The sequence below is a fragment of the Ostrinia nubilalis genome, chromosome 6 (genome assembly GCF_963855985.1).
Source record: "Ostrinia nubilalis chromosome 6, ilOstNubi1.1, whole genome shotgun sequence".
NCBI classification, from domain to species: domain Eukaryota; kingdom Metazoa; phylum Arthropoda; class Insecta; order Lepidoptera; family Crambidae; genus Ostrinia; species Ostrinia nubilalis.
Window position 1 is genome coordinate 4239056 of NC_087093.1, and position 17856 is coordinate 4256911.

The window sequence follows — 17856 nt, forward strand, 5'->3', positions numbered from 1 at the left end:
TTGAAGACAAACGGTTCGTCGCCATAAACTGGATTGATTCCATTATTCGGCGCGACTCTAGTCCGGAACTTCTTGCGCACAGTATCGGCGGGTAGTCCGAACATGTCGACCTCGACGTAGGTGCCGCAGAGTTTGTCCGTGAGCAGCATAACAGCTCCGCGAGTCATAGATAAACATCTACAAACAATGTATGTGTCTTACCTTCTTGAAGACAAATGGCTCGTCGCCATAGACTGGATTGATTCCATTATTCGGCGCGACTCTAGTCCGGAACTTCTTGCGGACAGTATCGGCGGGTAGTCCGAACATGTCGACCTCGACGTAGGTGCCGCAGCGCTTGTCCGTACGCAGAATAACAGCTCCGCGAGTCATATATAAACATCTACAAACAATGTATGTGTCTTACCTTCTTGAAGACAAACGGCTCGTCGCCATACACGGGGTTAATTCCGTTATTAGGCGCCACTCGAGTGCGGAACTTCTTGCGGACAGTATCGGCGGGTAGTCCAAACATATCGACCTCGACGTAGGTGCCGCAGCGCTTGTCCGTACGCAGAATAACAGCTCCGCGAGTCATAGATAAGCATCTACAAACAATGTATGTGTCTTACCTTCTTGAAGACAAACGGCTCGTCGCCATAAACTGGATTGATTCCATTATTCGGCGCGACTCTAGTCCGGAACTTCTTGCGCACAGTATCGGCGGGTAGTCCGAACATGTCGACCTCGACGTAGGTGCCGCAGCGCTTGCCCCTAAGAAGCATAACAGCTTCGCGAGTCATTGATAAACATCTGCATACAATGCTAACATCTTACCTTCTTGAAGACAAACGGCTCGTCGCCATAAACTGGATTGATTCCATTATTCGGCGCGACTCTAGTCCGGAACTTCTTTCGCACAGTATCGGCGGGTAGTCCGAACATGTCGACCTCGACGTAGGTGCCGCAGCGTTTGTCCGTGAGCAACATAACAGCTTCGTGAGTCATAGATAAACATCTGCAGACAATGCTAATATCTTACCTTCTTGAAGACAAACGGCTCGTCGCCATAAACTGGATTGATTCCATTATTCGGCGCGACTCTAGTCCGGAACTTCTTGCGTACAGTATCGGCGGGTAGTCCGAACATGTCGACCTCGACGTAGGTGCCGCAGCGCTTGTCCGTACGCAGAATAACAGCTCCGCGAGTCATAGATAAACATTTACAAACAATGTATATATCTTACTTTTTTGAAGACAAACGGCTCGTCGCCATACACGGGGTTAATCCCGTTATTAGGCGCCACTCTAGTCCGGAACTTCTTGCGGACAGTATCGGCGGGTAGTCCGAACATATCGACCTCGACGTAGGTACCACAGCGCTTGTCCGTCAGCAGCTGTCCGGACAGCACGGTGACGGACAGGGAGCCGGCGATGATGCCGTCGACTGTGCTCTCCGCGAACGGGTCTAGGCGGCGGTCCTGGAAATATTTACATGTACAGTTTTGTGCCAAAATTGTCCTTATTACAACTACATAAGATCCCACAGCATTTAGTTTAGGGCTGATTTTTCAATCGTCAGATAACTTTTATCTGAAGAATAAACTTGTCATTTTGACATATTTCCCATACTAAAACTGTCAATGTGCCAAACTTATTCTTTAGTTAAAAGTTATCTGATGATTGAAAAATCAGCCCTTAATGTAACATCATTTGTACAGTCAACATCACATTGGACTATGAGTAATTATTTGTGGTATAATCCTCCTCCTCCTCCGATTACGACGACTGCCTAATAAGAAAATGATTTTGTAACTATTTCACATTGTTCTAAGCAAAGTTACATTTGTCATTTAGACATTTAAAAATCAAAAGTATAAAAAAATCAGTCAAAAATAATATTAAGCTCAAAAAAAACATTGAACGTCAGTACTTTGTTAGTTCACTTGAAATATTTTAGACAATATCAGACATGGTTTTGTTTATTTATGTGTACACTAGCTTTTGCCCGCGGCTTCACCCGCGTGAAATTTAGTTTGTCACAGATCGTCATAAATTATAGCCTATATGTTAATCTGGGTTATAAACAATAATACTGTAAAGTTTCATCAAAATCCGTTCAGTAGTTTTTGCGTGAAAGAGTAACAAACATCCAGACAAACTTTCGCATTTATAATATTAGTAGGATTGCACTTTACAGATGACACAAGCTATACCTTACCTTCCGTCGCATGAACTCCGGCTTGAGTAGGTACCCGCTACGGCGGTTGTACTCAAAAGTGCCAAGGTTGAGCTGCATAGCCAGGTCCAAAGTCTGGAAGTTGAGCGCCACCAGCTGGCAGCCTGCATTCCAGAACACCTGGACAGGGAAAATAAATACTTTTTTAACTTTAATAAAGCCAAATCACACTGAAAATGTTTATCAGGATTTTAAAATAAAGGCTCCAATACACAATTCATTCGTTAGTGTCAGCCAAATGACGTCCCCTGCTGGACAAAGGCCTCCCCCAAGGATTTCCAAGGAGTCCTGCGCCGCCCGCTTCCAGGCACCTCCCGCGACCTTCATCAGATCGTCGGTCCACCTAGTGGGAGGCCTGTCCACACTACGTCATCCGGCTCGTGGTCGCCACTCGATAACTTTTCTGCCCCAATACACAATAACATATTATTATGCTGGCCCACTACTATCACCGTGATGGTGGCTTACAGTTGCGGATAGTAAGAGCGCTTTCACATTAAGGCGATTTAGCAGCGCGACAAACGCGCGACAGTCGCGAAAATTTCATACTATATGACAGCGGATGCATGCCTTCACATTATAAAAACGCCGCTGCCGCGCTGCAGTCACGCTTCTAACGCCCTATTGTGAAAGCGCTCTAAAGCATAGCCTAAAACAGACCAGTTTGTGTACTGGAGGTTTCAAATAATGGGAAAATTCAATCTCTTCTATTGCCATACTGTATTCACAAAATTGCCGAAGTCTACTGGCGTAGATTTTAAGTATGGATTAATGGTAGTTGGATTCTTACCTGTGGCATGAAGTTGGAGGAGTCGAACCTCGTCCCAGCGGGGTACACTCGCGATAGCTGATGCTTATTGTAGTTGACGAACTCGATTGGCCGCTCCTTTAGCAACGTCGTTGCTTGCTTCTCGTCGAACGACGACATCTCGTAGAAACGATTCTTTTCTGAGATTGAAAAGAGATAATGTATTAAGAAGGGAAATTCCGACATCAATAAACAATAAAGACAGCGCAATCCCAGTGACCACCATAAAGCTTTGTTATATCATACGAGTATTGCGGTCCTATCACCGCGGCAGTTCCGACGAAATTCGCTTCAGAATTGCTTGATTTTTGCTTTGGTGAATGTATGAACAGCACTATGTTCATACATTTACCAAGGCAAAGATGAGGATAGATGTGCGGAGTACGAATGCAGATAGATTATTTCCACCAATGCGGAGCGAAGTTGCTCAATTGTTTTCACTAAAGCTGAGCGGAGACATCTAAATAATGAAATTGTTTTGGTTGCTTAAAGACATATTATCTGTACTGGTGGAAAATAGACCATAATGGGGTAATTAACGCGAAATTAAATACAGTTTTTTTTATATTGTTACTTAGGGGGCGTCCATAAATTACGTGAGACAATTTTGGCCATTTTTCAACCCCCCCGCCCCCCTTGGTGAGATTTGGTGAGATTTTGCCTGACCCCCTCCCCCACCCCCCTAATCTCACGTGATATTTAATAAAATGCCTATTTTGCAATGTCTATGCTTCGAGTACCTATATTAGATTTATATGAAAAAATCAGTAACCCAGTGTCATGCCACGCGCAGTGCAGGGTTCCGTAGCTTCTCGTCGTTTAGTAAGACAAGCAATTGCTTTAACCTAAGACCAGTTTTTTATTCATAGTTAAAATAAGTAATTGTTAAATTTTGCTACTAATGGTTAAATATTAATGAAAAATGTAAACTAATAGTTAAAAAATGTACTAAAAGTCAAGTTAAACATTGTTAAAAAAACATTTTTTTCTGTTATTTAACCACTTGTCATTTGACATCTGTCAAATTTGACTGGTTACTTTAACTACGAATACATAATATTTTCATACTTATGTAATGTCATTTTTTAGGGTTCCGTAGTCCTGACAAGGAACCCTTATAGTTTCGATATGTCTGTCTGTCTGTCCGAGGTTTCGCTTGGAAACTATTGGCACTGGGGAGCTGTAATTTTGTGAAGGTACTGAAGGTATGTATATTAATCACGCCGACAAAACGGTAAAATAAAATTTCTAGGGTAGCTCCCCTGCATGTAAAGTGGGGATGATTTTTTTCAAGGAAAACTATAACGGTTAAGATACATTACTTAGTTTAAGAGTAATAGTCATTTGACTCATGTATTATACAATTTCTTAACCAGTAAAAATTCCTTAGAAGAAAATATGAAAAGTGACTTTAGATGAAGTAATTGCTTGCTTCTGAAATATATTGTGGTAACGACAGACAACTACGAAACCCTATTGCGCGTGGGACGACACGCACTTGGCCAATTTATTACGCAATAGCGATGCCGATGACGTTTTTTTTAATTTCGAATTTTCTTAATTTCGACATTTATTCTGCATCTTTAGTGTTCACAAATGCAGATGGAGGCATTTTTAGTTTAATTTGATTAGACGGTTTGGAATAAATTGTCATTATCATCATAAAAAAAAATCATTTTTTTTACTTCAATAACCTAGTTTTCTGGCAATTTTACTCTATTTCTTGCGGGAAAAATTACGTGATATTTTCCGAGACCCCCCCTCTCCCCCACGTGAGATTTAGTGAGGTTTTCGTTGACCCCCTCCCCCCCCTAAAAGCCTCACGTAATTTATGGACGCCCCCTTACTCTCAGCGCTCTCGAAAGAGCTAAAGTGCACGGGCTGCACGTAGTTCACGAGCGCGGATATCTCTGCGCCCGCGTGTGTCTCACGAGGCTCGCCAAGTTGTTTCTTGTGACGCTCGCAATATGGACTAGTTTGGGATGCACTAGTCTTAGCACTGGTACTCACTCTCGGCACTCTCGAAGGAGCTAAAGTGCACGGGCTGCACTTAGTTAGCGAGCTCACCAATTGTTCCTTATGACGCTCGCAATATGGACTAGTTTGGGATGCACTAGTCTTAGCACTGGTACTCACTCTCGGCACTCTCGAAGGAGCTAAAGTGCACGGGCTGCACATAGTTAGCGAGCTCACCAATTGTTCCTTATGACGCTCGCAATATGGACTAGTTTGGGATGCACTAGTCTTAGCACTGGTACTCACTCTCGGCGCTCTCGAAGGAGCTAAAGTGCACGGGCTGCACGTAGTTAACGAGCGCGGATATCTCTGCGCCCGCGTGCGTCTCACGAGGCTCGCCAAGTTGTTTCTTGTGACGCTCGCAATATGGACTAGTTTGGGATGCACTAGTCTTAGCACTGGTACTCACTCTCGGCACTCTCGAAGGAGCTAAAATGCACGGGCTGCACGTAGTTAACGAGCGCGGATATCTCAGCGCCCGCGTGCGTCTCACGAGGCTCGCCAAGTTGTTTCTTGTGACGCTCGCAATATGGACTAGTTTGGGATGCACTAGTCTTAGCACTGGTACTCACTCTCAGCACTCTCAAAGGAGCTAAAGTGCACGGGCTGCACGTAGTTCACGAGCGCGGATATCTCAGCGCCCGCGTGCGTCTCACGAGGCTCGCCAAGTTGTTTCTTGTGACGCTCGCAATATGGACTAGTTTGGGATGCACTAGTCTTCACTCTCAGCACTCTCAAAGGAGCTAAAGTGCACGGGCTGCACGTAGTTAACGAGCGCGGATATCTCAGCGCCCGCGTGCGTCTCACGAGGCTCGCCAAGTTGTTTCTTGTGACGCTCGCAATATGGACTAGTTTGGGATGCACTAGTCTTCACTCTCGGCACTCTCGAAGGAGCTAAAGTGCACGGGCTGCAAGTAGTTCACGAGCGCGGATATCTTTGCGCCCGCGTGCGTCTCACGCGTCTCGCCGAGTTGTTCTTTATGACCCTCGCAATATGGACCACTTTGGGATGCACTAGTCTTAGCACTAGTACTCACTCTCGGCACTCTCGAAGGAGCTAAAGTGCACGGGCTGCACGTAGTTCACGAGCGCGGATATCTCTGCGCCCGCGTGCGTCTCACGAGGCTCGCCAAGTTGTTTCTTGTGACGCTCGCAATATGGACTAGTTTGGGATGCACTAGTCTTAGCACTGGTACTCACTCTCGGCACTCTCGAAGGAGCTAAAATGCACGGGCTGCACGTAGTTAACGAGCGCGGATATCTCTGCGCCCGCGTGCGTCTCGCTTGGCTCACCAATTGTTCCTTATGACGCTCGCAATATGGACTAGTTTGGGATGCACTAGTCTTAGCACTGGTACTCACTCTCGGCACTCTCGAAGGAGCTAAAATGCACGGGCTGCACGTAGTTAACGAGCGCGGATATCTCAGCGCCCGCGTGCGTCTCACGAGGTTCGTCTGCTTCCCCTCCCCCCGCTTCCTCCTCCCCCGACGAACTGTCCGAGTCGGACGACGACGAGGAATCCTTGGAGCCTTGTCGCGCCAACTGTATATAAAAAGAACGATTACCAGTTTGTTTTTACACTTTCTTTTGTTTAACAGAACTTATTAGGTGTTCGCATCGCTCGCGTCTTTTATATGTCCAGAATAACACTAGCCAAGTGCGAGTCGGACTCGCGCACCGAGGGTTCCGTTCAAACTTGTAGGTGCTGTACTAAAAAGGACCATAGGACCTTTTGAGAAATGGTGCAGCAGTGTCAGACCCATGAATTTTTTATTGAAATGGGCTATGATTTGATCAGTAAAACATGTTCGTGAGCAAATAAATATTTGATTTAATATGACCGCAAGGGCTGCTACTGCAGATGTGTTTTATGAGATGAATTAAACTAGATTGTTTTTAATCTACACAAAATATATTTCATCATAGCTTTCTTGGTAAACAAAGAGATCAGACTGATATACGTTTTCTGTTTTTGATTACTAAAGCCCGGTCTGTGAGCACGTAGAATCTTGTCCAATCACCCCAAGCTACCCATCCTTATCGCTCGCGCGTAATTATATTGCTGTCGCGACTGTGCGACGGGCGCCCGCAGTGAGTGTGCGAGCGCGACAGCAACATAATTAGGCGCGAGCGATAAGGATGGGTAGCTTGGGGTCATTGGACAAGTTTCTACGTGCTCGCAGACCAAACTATATCAACTATCAAGTTGGTTACACTACATTAGTAAGAAAAGTCACCTACCGTCCCATGCGAGATCTCTCCATTGCCTTGAGGCGGTTCTGGTTGGGGCTCGCTCTCTTCCGACGCGATCGAATCTTCCTTTTTATGATGATGGTGATGTTTTTTCTTATTCTTGATAATGATCTTGTTCCGGAGTAGCGATGGTGGTGGTAGTTCCCCTCCTATGAAAAAGAATTACAGTTTATTCAAACGTGGTGTTCACTTGATTGTAAACTAGTACCTATTTCGATACGAAACAGGAACGGTCGTTGTTGAAATCCCTTTGTCCAGCAGTGGACGGTCATTTAGTTGTTACGAACGAACCTATTTGATAAGCCATAAACACGATCTTAGAAATCTTTAAAATGGTTAAGTAGTATTCTAAGGAGTGGAAAAATTTACGCCTAGCATAAATAACCGCACGTTGAAAAAGAAAGTGAACATTTTAATACAACAATATTTTTCAAACTCCACATAACATCTGCTCATTATTCAAAAACTTGTCCCGCGATAACGTCGATTAGTTTCGCGTTTGTTATGGATAACGCTAATGATACTGTGTTTACTGAATCCCTCGACGCATGATTTTTACATTGAAAACAAACACGTGCGTACGCGCAACTCCGCTAACAATAACTGTTTTAGTATAAAGACTGTGTATAATAAAATATTTTCTTTACTACACTTCTTATACGTTAAACAGGTATTTTACGAGATTTATTACTTGCGTTTCGTCGTTTAGCTTTGCTTTAAATATTTATAACGCCTAGAAACCGAGTTAGCGCAAGAAATGTAACTGGACCACAGGCTTAGTTTTTTTTCTATGCGTTCTAACAGTCAAATCTTGTTTATTGCTGATCGATTCATTTACAAAGGAGTCAATGATCTACAAAGACTTCGTAAAAAATATTTAAATTCCAAGATCTATGCTGAAAATTTGAGGAAGTTTGCATCTTATTTATCTCCTCAAACTATACTGAGTAGTTTATTATCATAGTGAAAATACAGCGGACCGTCTCGGGGCTATTGGTGTTAGGCCAAAGCAAACAATACAGGTGCTAGACGAGGATATTCCATAGCTATAGAACAACAGCCATATTATCAGGTTGCCTCTTGCTAGAGTGTCTTAGGATTCTTTCAGCAAAATATCTAAAATATACGTAAAACGGTGTTGTAGTTGCATGTTAACAAATGTGACGAATCACAAATGAATGTGATACATGAAGAACAAGTGTGCAATGCAATTTTCATAAAATTGGCTGGCTGTTTGATTCGTGCTGTGGTTCGTTGCTATAGTCTTTTTCACCTAAGATGATTCGTATGACGTTTCGAGTTTGAAAGTTATAGAGATGTCACATAACTAAACCATAGCGATTTATCTATCGATTTTTTTCTAAGAGTTGGTAAAACCTACTTTTGGAGAAATATTTTGTATAGGTGTTATTTAACAAAAAACATGTTTTTTTTAATTACAAATATTATTGTAACAATTTTTTATTGATAATATTCAAATTCCATGGACTTCGTGTTCAAAAAGACGATTCCTATAAAGTACTGGTTCTGTTTCTTTATATTAAAAACTATTAATTTATTTTCAATGCGTTTAATAAAGTCAACAATCGAAAAATAATATAGTTGATTTTTGTGATGTTTTTAATAATTAAGTATTCACTGCAATCGATTAATGAATCGCGGAAATAATCGATTTTGTTATACATCAAATACCTCAGCACTAAATCTATTCCGTTTCACACATTGCGTACATTAAATAAAAAATATTTTTACATCATATTTAATCGAAATATAATCAATAGACTCAGATTTTACTGTGTATTTCAAGACAAGTAGTTATTTTTTTTTTTATTATATTGCTAATAAAATACAAATATTTTTTCAAAAATATTCTGCATTATGTAGTATGCGTAATATGGATAACCTTGAAGTGTCATACGGATCATCTTAGGTGAAATGAACTATAGTGGGTTATTGAACGCGCGATCGTCAGCGAGAGGAAACACAGATGATTTATATTCATCGTCATCGCGACCCTGAGAATATGTTTTTGATTTATCATAATCTGCGCGAAATCGATTGTTTTGTAAAAATATCAGATAAGCACATTTCACGATAAGCCACGCCCCATCAGGTTGGAATTAGAAACTATACTATTTTGAAATTTCTTGGCGAGTTACGGACACGAACTATTCAACTCTGATATTATTCCTAGCCTATTATCGCGTTCACACCACTTAAAACACACGGAAAAAAAATCTTATGTGGCGAGCTACTAGGACTAATTTAGAGTGAACTATTTACAATGCATAGTAATATTTATTTTTGCACAAAAGCATTTTTCAGTGATCATGGTGCATGAATGCGCCGAAACGTCGAAGTCTCGTCAAAAAAATGTGGTAGACATCGCGTTACTTTTATCAATTTTGGACATAATCAGTACTTCAAATAAAAGTAGCGTTTTATAATCAACAGTAGTATAGATGCTTTTACATGGTGGTGGCAGAATTGATTCCACCATTTTTTGAACTTCGGTAGGAAAACATAGGTTCAAATCAATAAAAAATATTGTTCGTTGTACCAGTTAACAGTAAAAAGCCTAGGACGTCCACCCACAAGGTGGAACGACGACCTCATAAAGGTAGCTGGACTGGAAAGGGCTGGATGCAGTTCGCTACCCAACGGTTATTATGGAAATTATTGGGGGAGGCCTATGTTCAGCATACCAAATTCAAATTTTTCATTTGGGCATTAAGGCAATCTTAAAGGTATACGGTAAAACATGTGGTAAATTACATTATCACTGCCTCATTAAGGGTTAAAGGGTTAAGGTGTTACCTGATTCCATTTGGTGCGAATCCAGAGGCCTGTCTAGCAACATGCTCCCGAATATATCCCTGCAGTAGTTGGCGATCTTGGCCTGCTGGCGCGGGTTGCAGTGGTTCTCGAAACTCAGCACCACAGGGTAGTCCGAAGACCTGAAGGCGCTTTCATACCAGTTAAAAAGTGTAGTTGTTAATACCTGGTTCCAGTTGGTGCGAGTCCAGAGGCCTGTCTAGCAACATGCTCCCGAATATGTCCCTGCAGTAGTTGGCTATCTTGGCCTGCTGCCGCGGGTTGCAGTGGTTCTCGAAACTCAGCACCACAGGGTAGTCCGAAGTCTTGAAGGCGCTTTCGGCGATGGCCTCCAAGACTTCTTTTGCGCTGATCTCAGGCACGAAGGTGTAGCCGTGGACGATAACCGGCTCTTCTGTTCGCCCGTTCCAGAAGTCTAGTTCGACGCATCTGATAAGAGAGGAAAAATATATGATTAATATTTTATTTAATGCCCTCAAATAGTGAAGGGTCACACAATACTATCCGTCAAAATACAATAAGTTGGGACGGCGACACAATTTAAGCGACATTAGGGGACATTAAAAGCTATTTTGTTTTTGTTTTAAAGTTGTCAAAATTCATACTTTATTGAGTCGAACCGTAGATAACTAGATATACAGGGTGTTTGGCGCATCGTGTGCCAAAATGATTTGGCGGATAGAATGGGTCATTTCCTATATTTTCAGCCCCCATAACACGTTCCATGCCAGGCGGCTACTTTTAAATTAATTTTTTTAGTAATTTCACCAAAATACCCAAATCGCATCATTTAATTTCGATTAAAAAAAAAACTACTAGGCGCAGCCCTAAAGTAAATATTTTGTTTTGACGTGCATTAATGTAGGGTTGCATCAAGTCTAAATTTACTGGCAAATATCATCTAGTTTTTTTAAAATTCAGCTTTGAAGTTTTCAGAAAAGTTAAAAACGGACTGAACATTTAAGTTTACATGGGTATAATTTTTTTTTTTAAAGAGATAGCGATCTTCGGATTTTATCAAAACTTCTCTAGTCTATCCTCATTCAAACGGTATACTAATCTTGTTTAAATAATAACAACAACTTCACAAATTACTTAAATTAGTGCATTGACTCTACTCGGACTGATTTGCGAAATTTGTGTTTATAGCCCCTTTATGTGTGAATAGCACGTTTAACACCTACAGGTAAAAAATATTTATCTTATGCAATGTAAAAACCTTTTCCCAATCGTTTTTCAATGTGGATTTCTTGAATTTAAAGACGAAAATAATTATTTTGATCGTTTATTAATTATTACAAATTTTGTTCAAAATGGCCTCGGCAACGTATACACTCACGACATCTTCTTCTAATTTTCTCTTTTTATTACTACAAAGGCGTTTTCTACTCGTGGATTGGAAGAGATGGCCCTATACAGTGGCCTACACGTTCCCCAGACCTAACTCCGTTCGATTTTTACGTCTGGGGACAAGCTAAAGAACTGGTGTACGTAACGGATTCAAACAATAGAAAAACTACAACGAATAGAAAACGCCTTATTAGTAATAAAAAGAGAAATGTGGCTGCATACGACAACAGTCGAAATTAGAAGAAGATGTCTTGAGTGTATACGTTGCCGAGGCGGACATTTTGAACAAAGTTTGTAATAATTAATAAACGATCAAAATAATTATTTTCGTCTTTAATTTCAAGAAATCCACATTGAAAAACGATAGATAAAAGGTTTTTACATTGCATAAGATAAATATTTTTTACCTGTAGGTGTTAAACGTGCTATTCACACATAAAGGGGCTATAAACACAAATTTCGCAAATCAGTCCGAGTAGAGTCAATGCACTAATTTAAGTAATTTGTGAAGTTGTTGTTATTATTTAAACAAGATTAGTATACCGTTTGAATGAGGATAGACTAGAGAAGTTTTGATAAAATCCGAAGATCGCTATCTCTTTTAAAAAAAAAATTATACCCATGTAAACTTAAATGTTCAGTCCGTTTTTAACTTTTCTGAAAACTTCAAAGCTGAATTTTAAAAAAACTAGATGATATTTGCCAGTAAATTTAGATTTGATGCAACCCTACATTAATGCACGTCAAAACAAAATATTTACTTTAGGGCTGCGCCTAGTAGTTTTTTTTTAATCGAAATTAAATGATGCGATTTGGGTATTTTGGTGAAATTACTAAAAAAATTAATTTAAAAGTAGCCGCCTGGCATGGAACGTGTTATGGGGGCTGAAAATATAGGAAATAACCCATTCTATCCGCCAAATCATTTTGGCACACGATGCGCCAAACACCCTGTATACTAAACTAATTACTAACTATAACGATGAAACTTTGGCCAGACGATATTATTATGTCAAAAAAATTCTTGAATAATTTTGTTAAACTACACAAGATACAAAATTATCCTACTAAGAAACAACATAACTAACTCCGTATCTCATCCGAGTATAAGTGAATATTAAATTCTATTTAACATTCCATGAACATAACTCAAAAGGTTAATTTTATGCACGTCTTGACAGTAATAGACAATTATGACATGAAATCCATACGTATCTCTAAGCGACTCGGCCAGAGCGCTAGTATGTTTATTGTTTATGTCCCGTAAACATCGCAAAGTACGGTCTGCATTAATTCTGTACATCAAAGGGATAGTACCGAGAAACAAGTGGCATTCCAATATCCAATAGTTCCAGTACCTATTGACAGCTCAATTACAGTTGAATATTTTAGGATTTAACAAGAGCCGCTGACTTGTATCAGATGAAATAATAATTATGTATTTTTTTCAATCTGTACTCATAATAATAATTACGCCGTAAAATCTGCATTTTGCAAAAATATTACTGAGGGCCTAGTGTGTTTTTATCAAAAAATGACATAACATGTATGACGGATTGTACAGCGCCCCTAGCGGGAAACTTTCAAAAACTAAAATTTTCATACATTTTTTAAGGCGATTAGTGTCCTCAATCCGCGTGAAATTGTCATTTTGTAAAGCCTACTCCTCTTTTACTGCTGGACAGAAATAGTTGAAAAAAATATATGTTATACAACAGTTCAAGGACTACATTTGACACGTTTGAAATTTTCCTAAGTCTCTTTGTTGTGGATTAAAAAAATAAATACGGGACATCGATTTTTTACTTCAATTCCCTACTCCTCCCAAACGGCTATGTTAATTTTAAAGATTTTTGCACGAATAGATTAAGAATTCTTTAATCTTTAAATGACACGTTGCGTTTTTCAATCGAACATTACTTTCATTCATAAATTTTACTTTTGATAAATTCCGAACGTTTTGCTGTTGAGGGGGCCTTCGCGGGGTGCGGGCGGCAGTCGGCCGCTGGCCTTCAGACGGGGAGGTTGTGTTACTCGCTGCAAACTGACATTAGCGATCAAAATGAATTTTTTCTTTGGCTGAGTTGCACCACCTGACGTGACCTAACTTTGACCGTAGCTTTGGCGATAACCGGTGTTTTTTTGTATGGAGTTTGACAGATATTTGACTTTTGTCAAATTTAAAATAAGATGGTGCAACCCAGCCTTTGTTTGACAATATATTTTATGTCAGAGTTGTTCATAGAGTACGTTCAGTCAGACGATACGATTGAATTAAGACATGCTTGGACGCTATTATCTACCTAAATAGAATCTATTAGTGTAAAAAAATCGACTCCAAAACAAACTGCACTAGATAAGTAAAAGTAGAAAATATAATATTCCGTTATTTATTTACTAGGTCAAATTTATACCATGATTGATATTTTCGGAGTCGGTGGCAGCACTGGCAGCCTACGGTTTGGTAATTTGTTTTGGAGTTGGTTTTAATTTTTAGTGAAAATTAATTTATTTCATGCTTTTGTTGTTGTTGACCCTGTTGTTGCTACTGAAAGTCGACATTGAGACCATATTTTTTATGTTAAGTGCTGTTATCTATACATATGAAAAAAAGGGTCTTGACAGACAGACGGACGAATAACAGAGTAATCCTATAAGGGTTAAATAATTAGTTGTTTCCTTTTGAGGTTCGGAACCCAAAAAATATATGCGCGTTGACTTAGGAACCTGATCTGTTTTTTCGTTGGTTACTATGAACCTTATTTTTATAGTTATTTTATGATTTTTGAATGCATCGAAACTTTTAAATGGAGAATAAAATTGGCCTATTGACAGTCTCCGTATGGGAAATATTTTGTCAAAATGACAATTTTATTCTTGAGATAAAAGCACAGATAAAAGATGATAAGTATGCAATAATACGTAAAACAAAGTCTTTATTTCGCGCATATACCTACCGACATAAATAACGACATCTGATTGAGTTTATGAAAATGCCTCGAAAAAATGGTTCGATGAAATATGCGGCCATGAGAGCTTTGAAAATGAATGCAGTGATGTAAGTATCTATCTAACATTCCTTCACTAATTTGGAACGTGTCTTTTTCTATTATATAGGGTAAGTGCGTTAGTTCTCGTCCAATTATCGGAGTTGCCAACTTTGTGATGCGAAATGAATATCTTAAAATAAACTTACTCATATGTATCATATGTCATTATAGTCCTTATATAGTCTACTTTACGTTAATATTATATGACAATAAGTAAATACCACGGGTTTTTTTATAAAAAATATTTTATGCAAAAGAGGCGATTTCACTAGTTTTAGTCCAAAAAAATCAGTTTTCGTCCTAGTGTACGCTAGTTTTCGACCACTGTGTAGAAAAAAGGGTGCAGTTGAATTATTAACTTAAAACCAATTCTACAATACAGTAACTATGGATTGTGGTATATCATTTGAAAGGTAATTTTGTTAGCTTTCAAATGATATCAAAAAGATTTAAATAAGTTTATTACCTAAATTTAGGAAAATATTGCAATAGGTCGAAGGATAAATGGACGAAAACTAATCTACAGGAATAGCTAATTTTGGTTTTCGTCCACCCCAGTGCTTGCTCATGACGTCATGGACGAAAACACAACAACGTTTAAAGCTGTTTTTTGTTTTCGTCCACATCTTTTTAACGGTTTTTATGGGTTTATCACTGTTAAAAAGTGGACGTAAACTAAAATGCTTAATGTAATAGCAATAAAGATAATATTGGAAGAAAATACATTGTATTTTGTAGGTCCATTGAAGTAAAATGATTATTAAAAATATTAACTAGGTGTCAGGGTTTCCGTCCACGTGGACGAAAACCAAAATCTTGCAAAATTGTTATGCTAGTATTAGTCCACTTAATTATCTAAGATTTCTATACAAAAACTTTAATAAACCCTTAAAATAGTGTTTATTATGCTAATAATTAGACATACGTGCCAAAAACATTACGTAAAGTAGCTAAAACAGTAATTAAACATACCATGAAAGTTCCCTACCGGCACGTTTTTTTTCTAACTTGACGACGTTTTCCATTCACCTGTGTGCAGCAGCAACTTTCGTAGATTTTTTTGGAGTTATTACTTGTCAAATTACACTTTGATGCAGGCAGAACTGTTACTTAGATATTATAGATTGTAACAAGTCCAAACTTGTACGGAAAGTTAGGTTTGTATTCTAATTTTCCGTATTTGTTTGTGGCAAGTCGGTCAAATGGACGAAAACAGGAGCTGGACGGAAAACCGGCGCAATTACCCTACCTAGATTCTGTCCTTACGCAATTTATCTGACTAAAAGCTTGTTACGAGATTTAGGCAAGTTCTTGTAGATGTACCTATCCGTGTTTTTTTTAGATTTACTTTAAAATTAAGTTACGTTATGAATGAATTTTTGTTTAAACAAGTAAATCTCGCGACGAGCTTTTAGTCATATAAATTGAGTAATGATAGAATCTTTATTTTTTATTCTATTCTTTTTAGAGCATACAAAACCTTGTTTTTTAAAGAATGTTCTAATTTTAATTTAAGCATTTTAGTATTTATGATGCGGAATTTACTACGGCGTAGTAGCATCGTTTTTCTCTAATGTAGCTCGTAATAATTCGAAGAATTCTTATGGCCACATTCCAGCTCCATCATCAGACCCTGTTTACATATAGAATTGAAGTAGGTACTCGTGATTTGTAAAGTAGTTTACCGTAACTATGTAAACCCTAATGTAAATAAATAAATACAAATCAAACGAGCCTCAACTCGATGGAGTCGTTTTATTCCGGAGTTCCTATGGGGTCACTGACTTTCCAGCTCTATCATCAGATCAGCTCCATGTCATCATAATATTGCATTGTCATCCGAATTGCATGTGTATCCGAAATTTTAACTCAATTGGTTGTCGTCAGGAAATGGGTCTAACTAATTCAGCTTGCAAAATTCCCGAACAAACATAGTTTACACACAACATACATTGTAAGCTAAATAAAATAAAATAAAAAATATTATCCCATACAAAATGTTCATGGATTTGTAATTTTTGTTAAATATAAATACCTTACTATACGGTGCGCTAGTTTAGAACATTTCGGGCGATCACTTGCGCCTGGGTTGAATGACATCGACATCAAGGTTCATCAATTCAAGTTTAAAATAATAGGCAGTAATGTATGAAGAAAGAGCTTCTATTCTGTACCTACCTATGCCCGTGTATTTTTGATCGGTGTCAAATCGGAGTTTTCGTGCGGGGTGCGCGGGTGTTGTGCGAAGCGTGAAGGTCAAACGCTCAAGGTCATTGAGGACTCTAATCGCCTTAAACGCGGTCACTAGTGAGCGCGTTTGATGTAAGCTCACACTCAGCCCACTGATCTCTAATTTTAACGAAATAGCAAAATACTGCTATTTTGCTATTTCGTTAAAATTCGCAATAAGTGCTTATTACACCTACATAAAATACCATGTCACTTTTTAGCTTGATGTGCCGTTCAATTTCGTCCGTACATAATAATTATGATGTACTGTACATGAGCTATTGATATAAAATGGAATACCAAGATTGTATCAAATTCAATTAAATAACAATTAATTCAAGGATCAAGAAAGATTCCTAGGTGAATAATTAAAATAATATTTTCCAAATGTTTATATTTGTTTATATTCGCTATTCGAGCAATGTAGGTCGATATAACAAAGTAACGCAGTAGAGTAGGCCCTATCCATAATGCAGTGTTAAGTGCCAGATTTTAGCAAATATATTAGCAAACCTACCCAATAGCCAGCTACTAAATTACGAAGACAATAAACACAACGAGCGCACACATTTACCCACGACTCCCGGCCTTAGACCTGTCACAAAAAGTCAGCTGCATTTTTCTAGAACATTTCCAATAATAAGTAGACTCGTATCTCATAGAGAGTAACACTATGAGATACGAGTAGGTACTATGGCCAATGGCCATGTATGCAAAGTACTCCTGGGACAAACTTGGTCTACACTGGTTGAGTTTTTGTTGGGCTACTGACACAGGAGTTACACCGCTGCGTACGAGAGAGGTGGGAATACTCCTGTTTTAATTCTAATTTTTAAATAATCAACGCATTGCCGATTTGTGATAAACTTTTTACATATAAAATATCCGTTTATATTGTGAACAACCTTTCTGCTTTTTCCTATTTTGTGTCGATACCGATAAGCGATAACGCTGTCGATACCACGTTAATTGGTGAAACTATTAAAACACCATCATAGAGGTGTGGAGATTTCCTGGTTTAATTAATTCGATAACAATCTCATTAGTGCAACAATGTGATAGCGTCGACACTTCCCGCGGAGCGCACTGCGGTGTG

The 17856-nt window shown here is 39.1% G+C and overlaps 1 protein-coding gene across 1 annotated transcript in view; it reads right to left on the bottom strand.

Annotated features, from left to right (window-relative positions):
* LOC135072787 (1-phosphatidylinositol 4,5-bisphosphate phosphodiesterase classes I and II) overlaps window positions 1-17856 on the bottom strand; it is a 61779-nt gene that overhangs the window by 13837 nt on the left and 30086 nt on the right. Inside the window, exons 8-13 of the mRNA XM_063966823.1 lie at window positions 10298-10560; window positions 7285-7445; window positions 6405-6585; window positions 3009-3166; window positions 2201-2338; window positions 1227-1460 (exon numbers count right to left, since the gene is read on the bottom strand). Coding sequence (XP_063822893.1) covers window positions 1227-1460; window positions 2201-2338; window positions 3009-3166; window positions 6405-6585; window positions 7285-7445; window positions 10298-10560 — 1135 coding nt within the window. The remainder of the gene's footprint in view (window positions 1-1226; window positions 1461-2200; window positions 2339-3008; window positions 3167-6404; window positions 6586-7284; window positions 7446-10297; window positions 10561-17856) is intronic.